The 19932-nt window shown below is 36.7% G+C and overlaps 2 protein-coding genes across 5 annotated transcripts; one reads left to right on the top strand and one right to left on the bottom strand.

Annotated features, from left to right (window-relative positions):
• The first annotated feature begins 301 nt into the window (after positions 1–301).
• On the top strand, positions 302–5802 carry LOC135620065 (autophagy-related protein 16-like). Its single transcript, XM_065122669.1, has 5 exons — positions 302–459; positions 556–682; positions 2784–2965; positions 3058–3253; positions 4639–5802. Coding segments are annotated over exons 1-5 (1530 nt in total). The 5' UTR covers positions 302–457; the 3' UTR covers positions 5662–5802.
• Positions 5803–8683: 2881 nt separating this feature from the next.
• On the bottom strand, positions 8684–16210 carry LOC103996007 (protein IN CHLOROPLAST ATPASE BIOGENESIS, chloroplastic). 4 transcript variants are annotated; one of them, XM_009416799.3, is made up of 12 exons: positions 15945–16210; positions 13702–13785; positions 11882–11956; positions 11741–11783; positions 11584–11641; positions 10594–10755; positions 10466–10528; positions 10278–10369; positions 10113–10194; positions 9902–10012; positions 9643–9803; positions 8684–9051 (listed from the first exon to the last, which is right to left on the bottom strand). In XM_009416799.3, the coding sequence occupies exons 1-11, from the start codon at positions 16093–16095 to the stop codon at positions 9663–9665; spliced, it is 1062 nt and encodes a 353-aa protein (XP_009415074.2). In that variant the 5' UTR covers positions 16096–16210; the 3' UTR covers positions 8684–9051; positions 9643–9662. The 4 variants fall into 4 exon arrangements, with proteins under 4 accessions (XP_009415074.2, XP_009415075.2, XP_018685653.1 ...); XM_009416800.3 differs by having other exon boundaries at positions 8684–9004; XM_018830108.2 differs by having other exon boundaries at positions 13702–13812; positions 15945–16084.
• Between the last annotated feature and the right edge of the window lie 3722 nt (positions 16211–19932).

The raw sequence follows: 19932 nt of genomic DNA, 5'->3' as shown, positions 1-19932 counted from the left end.
GACTATATTTATGTACCATTTCAGGTTCATGCATCATCCTCAGGTCATTAATTAGCTGAACCTGTAAATAAAATTTTAGATATAAATATTTATTCATACATATTATTTTAGATACAAAAAATATCTACATTATTTATGGATAAAATAGATAAATAATATGCATATTATTTTGAATATAAATTCAAAATGTTGGCTCCCAGCGGCTTTGGTTTTTCTTCGATGAATCGGTTCTGCAACGGACCGAACCAGAGACGACCGCATCAACATCAGCCGACAAACCGGGTTCGGGTTGCTTTCGGCTTCCTCTTTCTTCCCAGTAAAACCCGTAGTCATCTGAGAAACAGCTCTGCCTTCACTTCCTCCCCATCGATCGTCGATTCAGGTGAAGAGGAGGAACATCGATCGATTCGATGCCCCCAGACCCCTTGATTTGCTCTTGAGGCCTCGATTCGGAGACATGTATGGAAGCTCCAATCACTTCCCCCCCCAATCGTCCTTGTGTTGGGGCAGCTGTTTGCTTGCTGGATTTTGATTTGTGTTTTCTTGGATCTCCAGGAGCTCGGAAGAGATCGGGACGGCGGCGATCAAGCGCGCCATCGTGGCGCTCCGAAAGCGGCATTTGCTCGAGGAAGGCGCCCACGCTCCGGCCATCAACGCCCTCTCCAGACCCCTCGTCGCCCAGGTACGTCGAGACTGCACCATGGAATCGGGGGCAATGGCAACCCTCTATTGATGTAATAGTGGGACTTCCGGTGCTTGTTGATAATCCTAGAACAGGATCTACACCACGGGAGAACCACCATTGTTAGGTTTGTGCCTATTAACACGGAGGAATTGGATTATACTCTCTGTAAATAGATGAAATTTACACAACATGCGATTTGATGTCGTCTTCGATGACTGGTGCTGTCTGGAGGCTATATCGGAAATTGATTCTTCCTTAATCCATCTCCCCTGTGCTCTTAATTCAACACCCCTAAAACTTAAATACTTTTGAAAATTTTTATCCATCCTAATTAACCATAGAGTATGACTTAATTATTCTTGTCGTATTGCTAAATTTTCACTTCATATGTTTGATACATTTTGTCTTAGTCTTTTTATTCAAAACCCTAGTTCCTAAGTTGTTTTGATGGTCAAAGGTCAATGCTAGCTAGACTCTGATTAGTCAAAATCATTATCGTCAACGAAGCACACATACCATAAAATTTTATCTTGAGTATGCTTTGAAATAAAAGCATAGTCAATTAGTTAGACTGTTGTGAAAATCTGGGACTGGCCTTATCTTGTTATTATATCCGAATTAATTGTCATAAAGAATCGCCATTGTGGCCAAGGATCTAAGTCACCAGAGAATGAGCAGTGTCATTGATCCTTGGAATGGTTTGTGTAGTTTGATCTAGATTGACATGGCTCAAGGATCTAAGTCACCAGAGAATGAGACTGTAATTCTTTTACATGCCACTCCAACCACAAGTTATTTCATAAATTACCTCGTAAAGTTATAATCTTGCATGAATACCTTTGAAACTACATAGAAACCATTCTGAATAAAGTTTATATAAACCTATCCAAATTTTCAACCATCATGTGCAAGCATGAAAAAATTAGGCTTATATGACAGCTATAACATTTGCATTTAGCCAGACATGCCCGCTAGGCGACACCAGGAATTGTAGAGCCCTAAAAAGGATGAGTCGGCTTAATAAGGATTTAATTTTTATTTTTTGTAGCATATATAAGGATCATATCAGACTGGTTTGCCACTAAACTGTGTCCAATCCTTAATTAGTGTCTGTGCTGTTGGAGGTGTGACGGGGTCTTCTATGTTTCGGATTATGACAAGATGGTGGTGAATTTCAACTGAGTTTCAGGTGAAAATTTTTTCATTGGTTGTATCCTCATATTGGATTTTCTTCTATCATATCAAGATACAATTGAGTTCTCATCTCTCCAAAAGAAATTGTGGGAGGTTAAGGCTAAGTGTGTCCATCTCTTATATGTCTTTGGTATGATGGTTTTAATAAAAAAGATAGCAGTGACAGTTGGGTGGAACAGGATGAGATTTGCCATTTACAAATTCTCCCCAACTTTTAATTTAATCCTCTTTCTCATCCCTGCACCGAATTCTGACAATGTAGGAATTGTCTTTCCCACCCTTGCTCTGTTGGTAAAACTTGCTTCGCTTGGATCAGACTTTTTATGTCTGACATACTTAGGATCCTCAGCACTCGAACCGAATAACTAAGCTGAAGGCCAGATACTTCAAAAATAATAGAAGTTAGAGAATTAACTCCAGGGAATTATAAAATCATGAAATTGGGAATTTGGTGACAATGAGGGAGAGGAGAGAGACAAAGGGAGGAGAAATGAAGAGAGTGAAAGGATGCAGAAAGGTGATGGATGGCTAGTAGGATGTTAATGTTATAATTTGGGGTAAAATGGACATATATGTGCATAATATATTATGCATACAAAAGGCCAACCAACATTTAGAATAAACTCAGACTTAACCAATAGTCATTATAACACATGTATTTCACCCATAACAGACATTATTGATTTGCTTTTAGACACATTCTATTCTTAATGAAGTCATATCTAATGGATTGAATTCAAATTCAAATTCAAATTCTGGTTGTTGTTATGTTAGACTAAAGTGGTCATTCGGTGATGAATGACTGAAAATAACATAAATCATCTTCACTCAGGTCATTAATGTATATAAATTTATGTGTATATATATATGGTCTGTTGTGTTACAAAGCATTGAAATCTAGCAGGGCTTGGAGTGGAAGGAAAAAGCTGAAAACCTTGAGCTGGAACTGCAACAATGTTACAAAGCTCACACACGGTTATCTGAACAGCTTGTGGTAGAAATTGCAGAATGCAGAGAATCAAAAGCCCTTGTTCAAGAGAAAGAAGAATCAATTAATAATTTGCAAAATGACATCTCACTAGCAAGGTTGCCTTTATACAACCAGTATCACACATGTTTAACTAAGTGCTATTTGTATGAGTATAGTCATATTAATTTCATAAAAACAAATGTTTCAGGGAAGAAAACCTACAAATTAAGCAGGACCTAGATGAAAAGACAAAAGCTTTGGATTTGTTAATGAGTGAAAACCAGTCACTCAAAGCACAACTTGAGGAGATTAGATTGAAACTGAAAAAAACAGAGACTGAGAACAAGGATTTAATTGATCGTTGGATGCTTGAGAAGATGAATTCTGCAGAAAAGCTAAATGAGGTACTTTCAATTCTTATAATAGTGATTTCTAGCTTTATGGTGACTCTTTTTCCTTCTAATTTATCAATGAATTATGAAATGTTTCCATATGGTTGTCTACTTCATATCGATAGGATTTTTCTTTTTACAAATGTGCCTCAAAAAATTGTATAATTGAATTTATACCAATATGAAGTATAATATCTTGGTCTGTGTTCATCTAAGGATTTAAATATTTGTTGGAGCTGTATGTACAGTGATAAATTTTTTGGTCCAATTAAATGCTGATATCGAAAGTCATAGCTCATATAGTACAAAACTGTCATGTTGAAATTTTAATATTTTATTTGATGATATTGGTACATGACGGTATATTGGCTAGTATATTGGATCTGGTCTGATAGGATACTGAAATTAGTATCGAACTGGAATCTGTGTCACTTTTATATATAGTAATGTATCAATATAAGCTTGTTCAGTTTCGAGTTTTCTTTATACCATATCAAAGAACTCATTATGTCCTTTATTCTTATGGTGACATTTCAATCCTATCTCCCGATGAGGTATTTTCACTCAACCCGACTCTTTCCTCTGTGGGTAGTTTTGGAAATGCTCAAGATGCAATTGCCTAAAATAGACCAAGAAAGAAATCTGAGATCTTCTTATGCTAATTGTCGAGTAATTTGTCCATCTTCCTTTAATGGTTATGTTATTAATAATTAATAAATCATCTGTGAATTTGGTACTTTGTTTTGAAACATGTGACTCGACTGAATCATGGATCAACTTAACTGAATTTTTCAACAATGCTTCAAGCTAAAGGACCTAAAATGCATCAAATACCAAAGTTTTTTCTCATCTTTGATGTTGATGCATTGGAATTCTTTTCTTTTGGGAGGATAACTTTTTAAAGTGGCAGGCAAGCAATGGCGATTATTCTCATATAGTTGCATGTTGGGCTGATGGAATGACTCTGTGCAGTTCACTGGGTTTTTACAAAGTTAAATATCTTCAACGACATGATAAATTGTCTTATTCAGCATTGTGAATCATTTGTAAATATACTAAAAGATTCATACAAGAGAAGCTGACGGGAGACCATTAATTTGGGGAAATTGATCAGTTTGTATCTTAGTAAAACAGTTTGGGTCTTATCCATGCCTAAACGCTTGATCTTTTCCAATACTAGTTTTATATCTGTTTGATACCATTTCCACATGCCCTTGTGAGTTCTAAGTTCACTTGGTCTTTCCAGTATTAGTTCATTATCTTCCTTTTTTTCCTGAAACCAAGTCATCAATATCGTGTTTGTTTTACTTGGAACAAAGTCATTAACACTAGAAAACTATTTAGCTATAGACTAAAGCATCTTTCACATCATCCCTGACATTTTATCACGTTTGCAGGTTAATGCAATGTATGAGGACATGATGCAACAGTTGAAGGTGTCCAGCATTGAACAACTTGCACGACAACAAGTTGATGGAATCGTTCGCCAAAGGGAAGCTGGATATGTGGACCATGTGGAATCAACAGTTCCATCGTCTTGCAAGCACACACTTCATGCTCATGAAGGTGGGTGCGGATCCATTTTGTTCCAAAACAACTCGGATAAGCTGATTAGTGGCGGCCAGGATCGGACCGTCAAGATCTGGGATACAAAATCTGGGACACTAAGCTCCACTCTTCATGGTTGCCTTGGGTCATTACTTGATCTTGCTATCACACATGACAACAGATTTATCATTGCTGCCAGCAGTTCAAACAACCTATATGTATGGGAGACTAGCTCCGGTCGGGTACGACATACACTCACTGGCCACACTGACAAAGTATGTGCTGTTGATGCAAGCAAAGTTTCCAGCCGCAATTTAGTGAGCGCTGCTTACGATCATACCATGAAGGTCTGGGATCTGGTGAAAGGCTACTGCACCAATACCATTATCTTCCAGAGCAACTGCAACTCGCTTTCTTACACCATGGATGGACTTACCTTCTGCTCCGGACATGTAGATGGTAACCTTCGGATCTGGGATAGCAGGATGGGAAAAGTTGTGGGCGAAGTAGCTGCTCATTCGCAGGCAGTCACATCGATTTACGTATCCCAAAGCGGGAACTTGTTGCTGACAAGTGGAAGGGACAATTTACACAACCTATTTGACTTGAGAACACTGGAAATTTGTGGGACGTTCAGAGCCAATGGCAACAGAGTTGCATCAAACTGGAGCAGGTCGTGTATCAGTCCTGACGAGAAGTGTGTCACGGCGGGATCATCTGATGGATCTATCTATATATGGTCAAGACTAAACAATAACATGCTGAGCATTTTGGAGGGGCATTCTTCACCAGTTCTTTCATGCGCATATGGTGGACCAGGGAACACACTAGCTTCTGCTGATAAGAATGGAAATTTGTGTATATGGTGTTGATGGATGATCGATCTCGTTTGGTGTTTGGAACTATAAATGCCTTAGTCTTACCATTATTCTTCTTCGTATCATTAAGTGTTTCAAAGTGTAGATTCTCTTTCTACGATTATTCTTCTACTTGTGATTACACCTTTTATTTCAGCTGCCTCTCTCAGTTATCTACTCTACAGGTATCTGTTCGTCTTGGACCAAAATAATATGATAGAAGTTGCTCAGAAAGCTCAAGCAAGTATTTAACATTCAAATCATCATTAATTCCATATTCGTTATCTGTTTTCATATAGTAATGTGGTATCCTAAAACATGACAAGTGGTCCAAAGGTCTGCACGAAGGTAAATTATCAAAGCAGCAACTTCAACTTCTTTTGGCAGCATCAAATAGTTTTCAGTCCTCATCGAAGATGCGGCTTCTTCTGCACGGGTTGGGAGATGGCTTAATAGGGTAAGAAGCTTTCGTGGGGATACACTCATCAGGCCCTTATAAGCTAATCATACACATTGCCCACTTCCGATGTGAGACTAATGGGATGTTACATTATCCCCAACTCAAATTAGCTTGACGTCCTCGGACCAAAATGCTTAAGTGGGAGTTAACGTAGTATATTCATCAGGCCCTTATAAGCTAATCATACACATTGCCCACTTCCGATGTGGGACTAATGGGATGTTACAGTACCTCTCATTGATGAGATCATTGTTTTTTATTTATGAGATATGTATATTTTGGGCTCGCATGCTTATAACTAAGTTGAAATAGCATGAGAAGGTATGATGGAAGCGTAGATGTGTCAATGAAACCGATAAAGACGAGATAGATGATCACTGGGCATGGAGATGCGCCGAGACACACGGAGATTTTGAGAGTGATCATGCCTTTGGCTTGTACCTAATCACTCTATGTTCTAATCCATGATCATCTGGTGTGGATATTTGTGTATATATGTGATATATATTTCTACATCTACTAGGATATATATTTGCATGCAATGTAAATATATATTAAATATATATGTGTGATGTGATATATTTAATTATGAGACCGAATTGAATCGAAAATCTTCTCTAATAATAATATTAAGTTGGTAAACGTGAGACAATTAGATTAACCCACGCAATCGTCCATCATTATGAGCGAAAATCATTTTTCGATATGGGCTACGTTGGTTGAGTCCCTCAAGGCTCACCTATATTAGGATTTGAGGTCTTACTTATGATATAGATATGTCACCGGTAACCTAAAGATATGATATGCTTGATCAAGTTTCTAAAGGATATGTCATCAAATCAAACTTATCTTATAATGATAGTGCTGACTTAACCGAATATCATGATTAGTTGAATCCTTTGAGGCCATGATGGTTCGGAGGTCGAATAGGACGAGAATCATAAGGAGTACTGATTGACAAGAGTTGCTTACCTTTTAGGTTTAGTATGATTAATCGAGTCCCTCTAAGTTATGCTAAAATGCCAATTAGATCCTGATGTCCACTACATATCCGCTAGAGATTCCAATTCACATGTCGAAGGGTATCGTATGTTTCATAAAAAAAAAAATAGTGAAAGTATATTAAGATAAAAGTTTATATCTTAATTATTTTTAAAAATCTAAAAATCAATATTATTGATTATTTACTATATCTTTATTTCCAGAAAAATATCATTTTCACGTGGTATACTTAATATCAACTATCTCACTAGTCTATATTATCAACTATCGCCGCCACGACTCCATCTTCGGCCGTTGCGACGGCAACGGTGGCTCGAGGGCTTGTTCTTCGTCCTCAAGGCCGTTGTGGTCATGGTCGGCGGAGTCGATATTGGCGACTTGCTAAGACGTGCGACGGTTCCTTTGGAGGGAGAGGCGGCCCTCCTACTTCGGGTCCTCGGCCGAGGAGGAGGAGCGAAACCTAAAGAACTCTAGAATGGGGTCGGAGGCCTCATCGTCCTCCTCCTCCTCCTATGCTTCTTCATCGATGTCTCCTTCTTCTGCTATTGGTCCTCTCTGGTCGAATTCATTCTCCTCTTTATCAACTTGGAGATGGGGGAGAAAGATGGGCGACGGAGAGGAAATAGAGGCGGAAGAGGACGAGGAGCAGCGGGGAGTCGATTAGGCTTTGAGAGGTGGGAGATGGAAGCGAAGAGGAAGACGAGGAGGAAAAAGAAGGACGAAGGGGAGGAGCGATAAGGGCTTGTGAGGGTAGAGAGAGTGTGAGTAGTAGAAGCGTCGGACGAGGAGAAGGCGACGAGGGTGCTGAGCGCCATCGACGATTATTTATCTATATCACTTTTAAAAAATAATTAAAAAATAAAATGATTAGAAACGAGAAAGACTATAACATCTTATTGAAAATTATAAATAAATAATTTAATATTTTAAATTTAATTAAACATATAATTTTTTTTTTACAAATTTTATGAATAATATATTCATATATACCTATCCAAATAGTAAGGACTTAAAGTTTTATTATTGTGATTTTTTTGAAAAAATATATAATTATAAATTTTTTCATTGAATAATTTTCTTAATTTGTTTCCAAAATAAAAAATATTTATAGAACATATATATACTCTCATATTTTGCAGTTGTTTCTGTTCCCCAACCACATTGAGACGTTGTCATGTGCCAATTGTTATACCAACAGATGAAAGGCAAAAAAAACAAGGAAAACAGAGTGATGAAAGCAGGAAAATATCATCCTTCATTTATGAGATTAATTCAGATCCGAAAAATAAACCATTTCAATGCACCCCCGACCTTTAAGGCCATTCTATACATCCTTTTCAATTAGTGTATATGCAAATTTAAAGAATAAAAAAAACTTAAACATTGTAACATATCAACTCCAATATAATGGGTATGATAACAAGAAAAAAAAAACTTTAACATGTAAAAATATAATTTGTTTTTTGCTTGCCCGATGTATGTAAAACATGCTTTGCAGCTAAAATACAATCTGCTGATGTTTCTATCAACTTCACCTTTTTTGACTGATATTTGAAACATTGGTTTAGACTGATGTCACGTAAGTATTAATCAATTTAGACTGAATACCACAAGAAATACAATAGTACAATTATTCTATCAACTTCACCTTTTTTTGAGCAAACTTCATTCCTCTGTCCACTAGAACAAAATGCGAATAGTTGCCATGCCTGATAAATTGTACAAGGCACAATAATAATTTATTACTAGGGAGACCGATGACAAGATCAGTATCATTTAATTGCAGCCATAAACCATAAGATATGGTTTATATATTGGATGTCAAAAGCGGGTCCAATGCACCACCCGGCCATGATGTGTTAGATCTCTGAGAGTACGTTGCATCACTTTCTTCTACTGTGAGGTGAGCCATGTGCCTGTAGAATTAATTGTCCATGATGCACCTGTCATTGTGGTGACGAAAACATGTTAGAAGAGCATTACCGACTACCTTTGGTCAAATACATTAAAAGAATCTATCCGAATGAAAACCTGCCGTGCATATTTATATGAAAACCTGCCGTGCATATTTATAAAAGAGGCTAAGAGCATTATGGTTGTTATGAATCAGTTATAAAGCTAATTTCGTGTTTTGATTGGTAGAAAGCTAAGTAAAATATTACAATAAACTTTGTGAAATGGACATAAACAGGCACAAATTCCCTGATAATCTATGGTGTGATTTAGAAGTTATACTTCTTCTGATTGACTGGCTGAGCAGTGTGATCAAATCCACTTTAGACAAAGTACCTCTACAGTGGTAATGCATACTACTGTCTTGCAAGATCTTTCTTTTCTTCATTGGTTACTTCATTGTTAGATTTATTAAAATCTAGTTGTAAATTCTTTCCTCCCTCTTTTTCATTCATGGTAAGCAAATTCTTCTTCTCAAATTGGAGAACACCTTAGGAGGGGTTTCATATCCCACAGGAAGAAGGCTACAAAATATTCATCTTGAATTCCAACTAAAGCAGAAAGCTAGAAAGAAATCATACCTAGATAGAAAAATCAAGTTTTACTCCCTATAGAGTATAAACTTTGCAATATCACAAAGTCCAGCTTCCATGTAACATTCAGCAACACGATCTACAACTTCATCCCAGGTCCCATCAATTGAGGCCAAATCCAACAAAAATGCAGCTTCATCCAATGCTACCTACATATTGAAAGGAAAAGGGATAAAAATCCATATAAAAAATGTCTTTTGTCTCGTGGGATTTCTTATAGATAACATGAGAAACAAAGATGACCCACCTGTTCTGGTGCTTTACCCTTCTTCAGATCCTCCTGTCTACCCTCTTCTGTCACTTTTTCCTTGATGAACTCAATCTGTTCATCCTCCCATTCTGCAATCTCAGCGACTTCCTGAGCAAACACATGTATGTTTACTTCTTTTTTCTAGCAGAAGGCACAAAGAAGGAATCTCTTCACAATGCAATAGTTAGTGTATCTGTAGCTAACTTACTTGGTATTTAAATCCTAATGTCCACCATGGTGATTTCAGAGACCCCCGAGCTGCGTCTTTGGCTTCAAGCTTACGCCCAACCCTAGAACGAAGCATCACACCAGTGATAGACATGAGTGATCGTTGAAGACTTTGTGTTTCTTATTTAGCTAAACTTATACAAACTTTAGCAAAAGCTGTGCATTGAATGCAAAAGGACGGCCAAATCCTGGGAAATGATTCTTTGTGTAAAACTCTCCCGTGATCATGGCAGAAACCTGTTACACCATCACAAGGCAAATATCATAAATGTAGTTTAGCAAAACTGTAATCCAGAAAGCTCCATAAATGAAGCCACAAGCATATTTTCTTACTTGGTCCCCTCTCTCCAAGTGGCGTGAAACCTTCCGCTCAATAACATCTGGAAACAATCCAACCTGAAATAGAACTATATAAGAACTAGTCTAGTTATTGCACTGTAACATCATTGCTATATCTTTACCTTCTTCAAAAGATATACATCAAGATCAGCAATTTGAGACTCCAAAAAGTCACCCCTTTTGTATAGCTTTTCTCCAGCTTCAGATGAAGCATTCCATAATTTATTACTATCTTGAGCTTTGGCATCTTCCTCGACGAGGATTCTATGGATGTACTGATCAACCTGGAAGTTGGAAAAGATGCTTCTCTTTTCACATTATTAGATATGATAAGAAAATTGCATATATATATATATATATATATATTACAAATTTCATGTACAAATTGATCAAAATAACTTGTGAAATAATTTGACACAGTTTATCTAAAAGAAATTTACAATACACTAAAGGGTAGAACTTCTCAACTAGCAAGTTCACAGAATCCCCAGCAGAGTATAGAAAAGTTCGAACATCAAGGCAAAGTTTGACATAGAACAGCACATCTTCGTCTCAAAAACAACTACAAACTAAAAGAACCTACAATATTTAACAAAAAAAGTACCTTGTTCTTTTGGCTGATTATTAAAATTACTTTTCTAATGATCATGTCTTCTACACCAAAAGCCCAATCACAAAGACCCAATTTCATTTAAATCTAACTATTTAAGCATCTTCAAGAAAATTCGGTCAAACGGTTCTGCTTAAAATTGCCAGTTTCTCTGATATGCTACAGGCCAAGTGTATAAAATATTTGGAAAAGAAAAGTGGAAGCCTTCCTGAACAGCATAATCGATGTTAACAATTGAATGAAGCCCAATTTGTTCTGTTTCATTCTTTGAAATAATCTGGTGATTATTTGTGAGTTTTTAATAGACTACCATAGTACTTGCACTTATTAGACTGCTTGTTACTAGGTGCACTTCATATAAAATACAAATTCAACAGCAATTTAATATGCCATTATCTTTAATTTTAAAAACAATTTCAGCAAGTCAAAGCATGAGTAAACAATCTACCCTAATAAACTATGAAGCAAGACCAATATTATCTCTCAACTTGCTATCTCTTACACTCTTTGCTAGAAGCCAAACACCATGTTTATGAACTTCTACAACTGGCATTTCCATCCTATAGGAAAGAAATAGTGTAAGCACAATAAGAACTGAACTACAGAAAACTGCTACATCTGGAAAGAGAGTAATTACAAGAAAAAAAAAAAGTAATTACCCAGGAGGAGAAGTTGGCCATCTTAGTAAGCATGTCAAAGTTCCTGATTTCAAGCCCACAAAAGTAGTACACAAATGAGTAGAAGATCAAGATCCATTATCAATTGAAGCGTGAGCCAAAATACAGTTCCACATGTAAAACCTGCAGAGCTTTCTGATAAAGGAATAACAAGAGGAACCAGTCCTTCTTTAGCTGCAGGAGATATTACTGCTCCGCCTGTACATTATAATAGATTTAAATCAAAAAAAAATTCCAGTCATACCGTAACAAAATCACTTATGCCAACATGTATTAATTAATGAAATGGACGACTATATTCATTGGATCTACTGCAGAAATTTGGTAAGCTACAAAAATATCGTACATAAGAATTAAGACCAAAATTGCAGTGTCCATATAAATCAATATATTTTAACTTCATTGAGGGGTAAAATCAATCCTTTATATCTCAAATTGCATGAAGCTTGGAATTAAAACCAGATATAGTTCCTGTTTCAATATTAAGCAGACACTTTTTATATCTTTTCTTTGGTCAAATTATCATGTAGCAATTCACAGTATTCCATGATATTTCATATTAAGCACCAAAAGAATGTGTTGAAGTTACATAATAGAAAACGATCATAAGTGGGATACACTGCACTGCATGACAAATTACTAGTAAATTCTTACACTTGAACAACACAAATTGTTTAATCAATATAACTGAATACCGGCAAATTATTATCAAAGCAAGTAATTTAAAAAGCGCTAGGCGCCAAAAGACACCAAGGTCCAAAAACGCCCGCGGCGCTAGGCGCTCGCCCGAGCGAAGCGAGGCGCTAAAATATAAAAATATATAATATAATTAATAAATATAATTATTTAAAATTTTAAATAAAAATATGATATTAAATTAAAAAAATCTAAGATACAAAATCACAATGTCACATTAACAAAAAGTTTCAAATAAATAAAAATTAACAGTATTAAAATCAAAATAATATATTATTAATCTATTAACAGTATTGAAAATTAATCATTTCAAATAAACTTAATAATATTAACAATATACAGTATACGTATATTGTTAAAAGGAAGTGTAAAAGGGTGCTGAGCTTGCTAACTGAGAAAAGAGGAAGTGGCAACGGCGAGCGGCAGCGGCAGCGGCGAGCGGCGAGCAGCAGGAGCGGGAGCGGCGAGCAACGGGAGGCGCGAGCGGCGACAGCGGCAGCGTTTACGAGTAGCGATAGCAGGAGCAAGAGCGGGAGCGACGAGCAACGGGAGGCGCGAGCGGCGACAGCGGCAGCGGCGAGCAGCGACAACGGGAGCAGGAGCGGGAGGCGCGAGCGGCGACAACGGCAGCGACGAGCAGCGGGATCGTGATCGGCAGCGGCGAGGGTTGGGGTTCGGTTGTCACTTATATGAGTTTTAGTTGGTTCGATCGAACCAACTAACCATCATAGACCGAACCAGACCTAAAATCCTGGTTCGGTCGCCTTGGTTAACCCAGGCGCTCGCCCAAAGCACCCAGCGCCTGAGCTCGGGCGAGCGCCCAGGCGGTGCCTGTTTGAAGCGCGCCGCCTGGGAGATTAGTGAGGTACTCGGGCCTCGCCTCGCCCGAGCGCCTAGGCGAGCGCCCGAGCGCCTTTTTAAATCACTAATCAGAGCAAGATAGCAATGTGGACTTGTTCATGTATTGCAAGAAGCCGAATTTATGCAACGATATAAAGGATCAAGAGTGCCAGTTTCATGAATGATATACTCATGGAGATGAGCAAAATCTACTTCAATATATAAAGCCAAAGTCAAGCATAATAAGATGAGGCAAATCTCAACGAGAAAAATTCTTCAGACAAATAGTATTTTCATATTAACAGAGTTGTTGCTAATGACTGAACCGGCTAGAAAATTACTGCTACATTATATACACATCGTAAACAAAACTGAAAATCTAGTTCAGGTGATACAAAAAAGTCTACCTCGTGATTGAAGCATGTTCAACAAGTAATTCAGATGCTCAGGAGGTCTTGTTGCAGCAATATCTTTGATGAAAGAAATATGGTCTGTGTATCAAGCCAGAGAGAACTAAACTTCATAAACAGATAGTAAACCAGTATAAGAACTTCAGACACAAATGAAAAGCAACAGAAGAAAAAACATAATACTCATGCTCAGCTCTTGTAACAAAAACATCTTTAATGAAAGAAATATGATTTAATTTTCATGGCACAAACAGTTAGACCTGAACTTCATAGAGAACTTAATTGAAATTGAAGCAAGAATTAAATTGCTGACACCTAAATAAATTTCAACACCAAATTTCATGAAATATTACATAAATCTCACATCACTATAAAAACATATTGAAGCATCCAATACAACAAAGAAACGAAAATGGTAGGATAATAAGTACCATAAAGATGACAAATTAATTAAATGTATAAGTGCCAGAGTAATTTCAGGAAATACAAATAAAAGATAAGAAAAAAAAAAGAAACAATCTTAAACCATAAGAAACCTGGTCTTGCTCACAAAATTAGTAACTAGGTAAACCAGTAATTTTCTTCAAAGTTATTTTCATCCACAATTCGAGCCTTAGATGCCAATTTCTAATCATAACCTTCTAGTGGCTTCACAAGTGGCCTGAAACTTGCTTCTGGACGTTCTTCCTATGCCTTCATTGCTGATTACTCTTATCACATCCATATCCATACAGAATTCAGCATCACAGCAAGATCCGTAACAATCATAAAAGAACAGGCTTCAATTAGTACTACAAAGATGTCTCTAAACAAAAAGAAAATTTATTTAGATAAAGCTTGATCCTACACTTATCATGTTTATTTTAGTACTAAAATGCGTGCAATTATTTTCTAAATTTTATAGTTTATGAAAATATAATAACTTTTTTTTGCATAAACCCCTGTGGGATGCATTTATTTCTTTAGTACCCTCACTCTTGTGGCTACCTTCACATATTGTCCCACCAAAGGGATCATAAAAACAAAAGGAACCCCGTAGCATGACATTTATTATATAGATCTCTTGAGGCTTGATTAGTTTATACTATTCTTGTGAAAGACGAACTTCGCTTTGGCTTAAGATAGGTTGTATGACTTTCAGATCTCTCTTAAACAAAAGGAATAATAACCTAACTGCTTATGTAGCTGCTGATCTTCAACAATCTCCATCACCATGGTTGCTCCAGTCACCATGACAATGGGATGCCTGCCTGCTAATATAGCTGTTGTTCTTCAACACCCTCCATCACCATGGTTGCTCCAGTCACCATGAAAATGGGATAATTGCATCTATTGCAGTGTAACTAGTCAAAGAAGCCAAACATTATATTTTATTTCATTTTTATGGGTCATATTAGGGTCATATATAAATACCCAAGGTATTTTAATAATAATAATATACTGGTTCCTTGATGCTTGAAATTTCACCGGTGATTTGTAGCATAGACGAGGCAGCAACAGGGTCAAATGCAAACTGCAATCATAAAGAAATAACCTTTTTTGGCATAAAGAAATGCCCACTAATTTCACAACTTCAATATCTCCATTCTCCAGAAATTTCGGGAGCTAGCTATTCAAATCATCTAATTATCAAAGATAAACAAACTTCATTTACTGAGATTGTATTACTAAGTAATACAAATTGGTTCAACTATCTAAGGTTGCATAAGGACATCGAAGAAAACATGGTCTACCAACAAATCCTATATATGCAGTCTCGTATTATCTCCTCTGGCTTTCACTTAACTTCGTCCACATAAATTCAGCCAGTAATTTGACAGGATCAAAGGTTAAAAATGCAGCAGTGTCGTTCAAGAAGCATGTAACAATTAAAATGTCAAAAGCTATGAACAGAGGCAGGCCACAATTTGATCGACTCCATCTTTCATAAGCACTTTGTATTCCGTTGATTCCACTCCGACTTTATTACTACCTCTAGAATTAAGATAATGTAGCTACAATATCGATTAGGAGTGCCTAAAGAAGGTAAAAAGTGATCGAAATAAGCTTGATGAACAACTTTGCAAATGGCTATTTCTATTCCACAAGAAGATAAATACTCCATCCCATACTTACATATGTTGAAGAAAGGAATCGAAATGATAAAAAATGAAAATCTTATTCGATTGGCTAACAAGACGAAGGAATCGACGCTCGGAATCAAGAAAGCAAAGGAAATTGAAGAGAAGAGAGGCGGTTACCGAAGGAGGTGGAGGTAGGGATGGTGGTGGAGACGGCGGTGGAAGGCGAAGAGGAGGAGCATCGGACGATGGGTTTGAGCCGGCGAAAGGAAGACATGGCCGCAGTGGCGAACGCGCCCCTGCTCGCCACCACCGCCACCCCGGCCCGCATCTTTCTTCTCGGTCGCTCGTCCTCCTCCTCCGCTCTTCTTCGATGATCGGATGTATGTGATCGATCTCGATAAGCTTGTTAACGTCCTCCCTCCCAAAACAAGTGGTGGTGGCGAGCAACAGATGAGCAAAGAGTGACGCAACGCATCGGAGGGTTTCCGACCCTCACATCACACGATGACGCGACGGTTCGGTTCATCGAGCCATGTGGACCGGAGAATGGGTTCGATCCGACTCGGCTTTGTGGTCCGGAGCAATTAAATAATAATAATTCCTGATTTGAATTGATTTGAAGAATATTTTTTAATAATATTTTTAATTAATATATGAAAGATAAATATAAAATATTTAATAAATTTAAAATTTTAATTAATATCAAATTTAATAATCTTGATATATAAAAAAATATTTTGAAACTAATCAAATTTATTCAATCTGTTCATCGACTATTATTTAAAAAAATTGATGATAAAAAAGGTATGCGTGGGTTGTGAACATGAGATCCATAATTCTCGCACGCCAATCCACAGATAAGATGATAGTCTGTTGGCCCGATTTAACAAATCCAAAGCTTTTGTTCTTTTTCATTGTAGGTTTTTTTCCCTGAAACATTTGTTTTTTATGAAATTAATATGATCATACAATACTCATACAAATAGCACTTAGTTAAACATGTGTGATACAAAAGGCAATCTTGCTAGTGAGACGTCATTTTGCAAATTATTAATCGATTCTTCTTTCTCTTGAACAAGACCTTTTGATTCCCCCTCTGCATTCTGCAATTTCTACTACAAGCTGTTCAGATAACCGTGTGCGAGCTTTGTAACATTGTTGCAGTTCCAGCTCAAGGTATATATATATATATATATATATATATTTTTTTTTTTTTTGGTGTCCAATTGATGCCAACCATAGCAACATTTCTGCAACCACGGCATGCAATGATGCTATTTCTGCAACACCGATTTACGTCTGAATGTAGATTCGGAAAGATCAGAATTTAGAAACTTGTTCGTAAAAGTGTAGAGAACAGTAGCTATGTAGGAGGTTTGCAGTAATGATAAAGTGCTCAAAATAAACGCAAACCAGAGATTTAGAGTAGTTCGGTCAGTCTTGACCTACTCCACTTTTGGCTTCCTCCACCGACGAGGTTACCGACGTCAACTAGAGGCCTTCCTTCAATAGGCGAAGGCCAACTGCCCTTTTACAGTTTCACTCCTTTTGACGGGCTCAGGAGACAACCCTTACCGAACCTTTCTCTCCTCTCTTTACAACTCAAGACTTGAAGAAGACATTCTCCAATTCTTCTCTGAAGATTCTTTATTGTTTGCTCAATACAGATCTTCTAAAGGCTTGTCATATCCACTAAAACTATTTGCATCAAACCCAGAGCAATTTTATTGAGAAGATGGTGCAAATATCGTTTTTAGGAAAGTGTTTATACACGTTTCAAGCCTAAATATCTTTCCTAAAGTATTCTTGATCTTGTGTTTGTTATTTGTTTCCATAGTGGGTTTTATCCTCTTCTTTGTCGTACCTATTTTTTCCAACAATCTAAAAACGATATCTTGTGAGTTTATACAAATTCACTATGGAGGCTACAAATACCATCAAATTATTGAATCAAGATTTTGTTCGTTTGGATCGTTTTGATGGAACGAATTTTACCCGTTGGCAAGACAAGATGAAGTTCATGTTGACTGCTTTGAAGATCTTCTATGTGCTTGATCCAAATCTTCAACCAATTCCTGATCCAATCGACTATGACACCAATGAAATCAAGGATGAACAAAAGAAAAGAAATGAAGATGAAGTCATGTGTAGAGGACACATTCTCAATGCTCTTTCGGACCGGCTTTATGATCTTTATACGGTGGAATCATCTGCAAAAGCAATTTGGAATGCTTTGGAATTCAAATATCATGCCGAGGAAGAAGGTACAAAGAAATTTTTAATTTCTAAATATTTTGATTACAAGTTTGTGGATGGCAAGCCAATCTTGGCACAAGTACATGAGTTGCAGGTCATTGTTAATCAATTAAAGGCTGAAAAAATTGAACTTCCTGAACCTTTTCAAGTAGGGGCTGTAATAGCCAAGTTGCCTTCATCTTGGAAAGGGTATAGGAAGAAGATTTTGCATGACTCCAAGGATATTACTTTGGAGCAAATTCAAAAACATCTTCGAATCGAGGATGAGAGATAAGAGTGAGAACTCTTTTTGCAATATAAAAGCAAATGTTGTGAATCAGCCTAAGAATTCCAACAAAAGCAAACAAAACAAGGAGAATCATTTTGGCCCCAAAAGGGATCAAAGAAAATTTAAGAAGCCACAGAGTGGAGGTTGTTTTGTTTGTGGAAAACCTGGTCATTTTGCTAGGGATTACAGATTTAAAAAAGGCCAGAAACCAAAAGTCAACTCCGTTGAGGGAGATGATAATATAATCGCTACGGTGAGCGAAGTGAATGTCATATTTGGCAAGGTTTCTGGTTGGTGGTACGATACTTGTGCTACCGTCCATGTTTGCTATGATAAGGGACTCTTCAAAACTTACAAAGAAGTCACAAAAGGGCAAGAGATTCAAATGGGAAATGAAGTTCGTTTTAAGGTGATTGGCAAGGGAAATGTGGAATTTACTTTCACTTCAGGTAAGAAAGTCACTCTTACTAATGTTCTTCATGTACCGGATATGAGTAGAAATTTAGTGAGTGGGAATCTCCTTAGCAAACCTGGAATTAAATCTGTATTTAAATCCGGGAAGTTAATTCTATCCCGTAATGGAACTTTTGTTGGAAAAGGCTATTCCGCTGAAGGAATGGTCAAATTATCTATTGTTGACAATGATTCTAAAGTTAATAAAGATATTGCTTCTATTTATATTGTTGATTCTTATTCATTATGGCATGATAGATTAGCACATATTGGAATTAGCATGATTAGAAGAATGGTTAAGTGTGGCTTAATAAATTGTCATTTTGATGATCTTAATAAATGTGAAATTTGTGTTAAATCAAAGATTATGAAGAAACCCTTCAAAAGTGTTGAAAGATATACTAATTTGTTAGATTTAATACATTCTGATATATGTGAATTAAATGACATATTAACGAGAGGAGGTAATAGATATTTTATTACTTTTATAGATGATATGTCTAGATTCACATATGTGTACTTATTGAAACATAAAAATGATGCTTTTAATGCTTTTAAGGCATATAAAGCAGAAGTTGAAAATCAATTGGGGAAGAAAATTAAAGCTTTAAGAAGTGATAGAGGAGGAGAATACTTTCCTAATGAATTTAACTTGTTTTGTGAACAACATGGCATAATTCATGAATGTTCAGCACCTAGAACACCTGAGCAAAAGGGATTAGCAGAAAGAAAAAATAGAACTTATCTAGAGATGATTAATGCTATGTTGTTGCATGCTAAATTATCTTATAATTTGTGGGGAGAAGTTTTATTGGCTGCATGTCATATCTTAAATAGAATTCCCTCTAAAAAGAATAAGATCTCTCCATATGAGTTATGGAAAGGAAGACAACCTAACATTGGTTATTTTAAAGTGTGGGGGTGTCTTGCATATTATAAGAATAATGATCCTCAAAGGACAAAATTGGGACCTAGAGGAATCAAATATGCATTTATAGGCTATGCCTCAAATAGCAAAACATATATACTTCTTAATTTAGAGTCTAATATCATAATAAAATCTCGAGATGTGGAGTTCTTTGAATATTTATTGACTTCTAGTAATAATGTTCATCCTCCAACTAGTGAAGAGATACTAGTGAAGAAATCTTAAAAGATTGGTGAGCAACCTAAAATTCCTTTGATTGG

Source organism: Musa acuminata, chromosome BXJ2-8, assembly GCF_036884655.1.
Source record: "Musa acuminata AAA Group cultivar baxijiao chromosome BXJ2-8, Cavendish_Baxijiao_AAA, whole genome shotgun sequence".
Taxonomy (NCBI): domain Eukaryota; kingdom Viridiplantae; phylum Streptophyta; class Magnoliopsida; order Zingiberales; family Musaceae; genus Musa; species Musa acuminata.
This window is presented reverse-complemented; position numbering and strand designations above follow the sequence as displayed.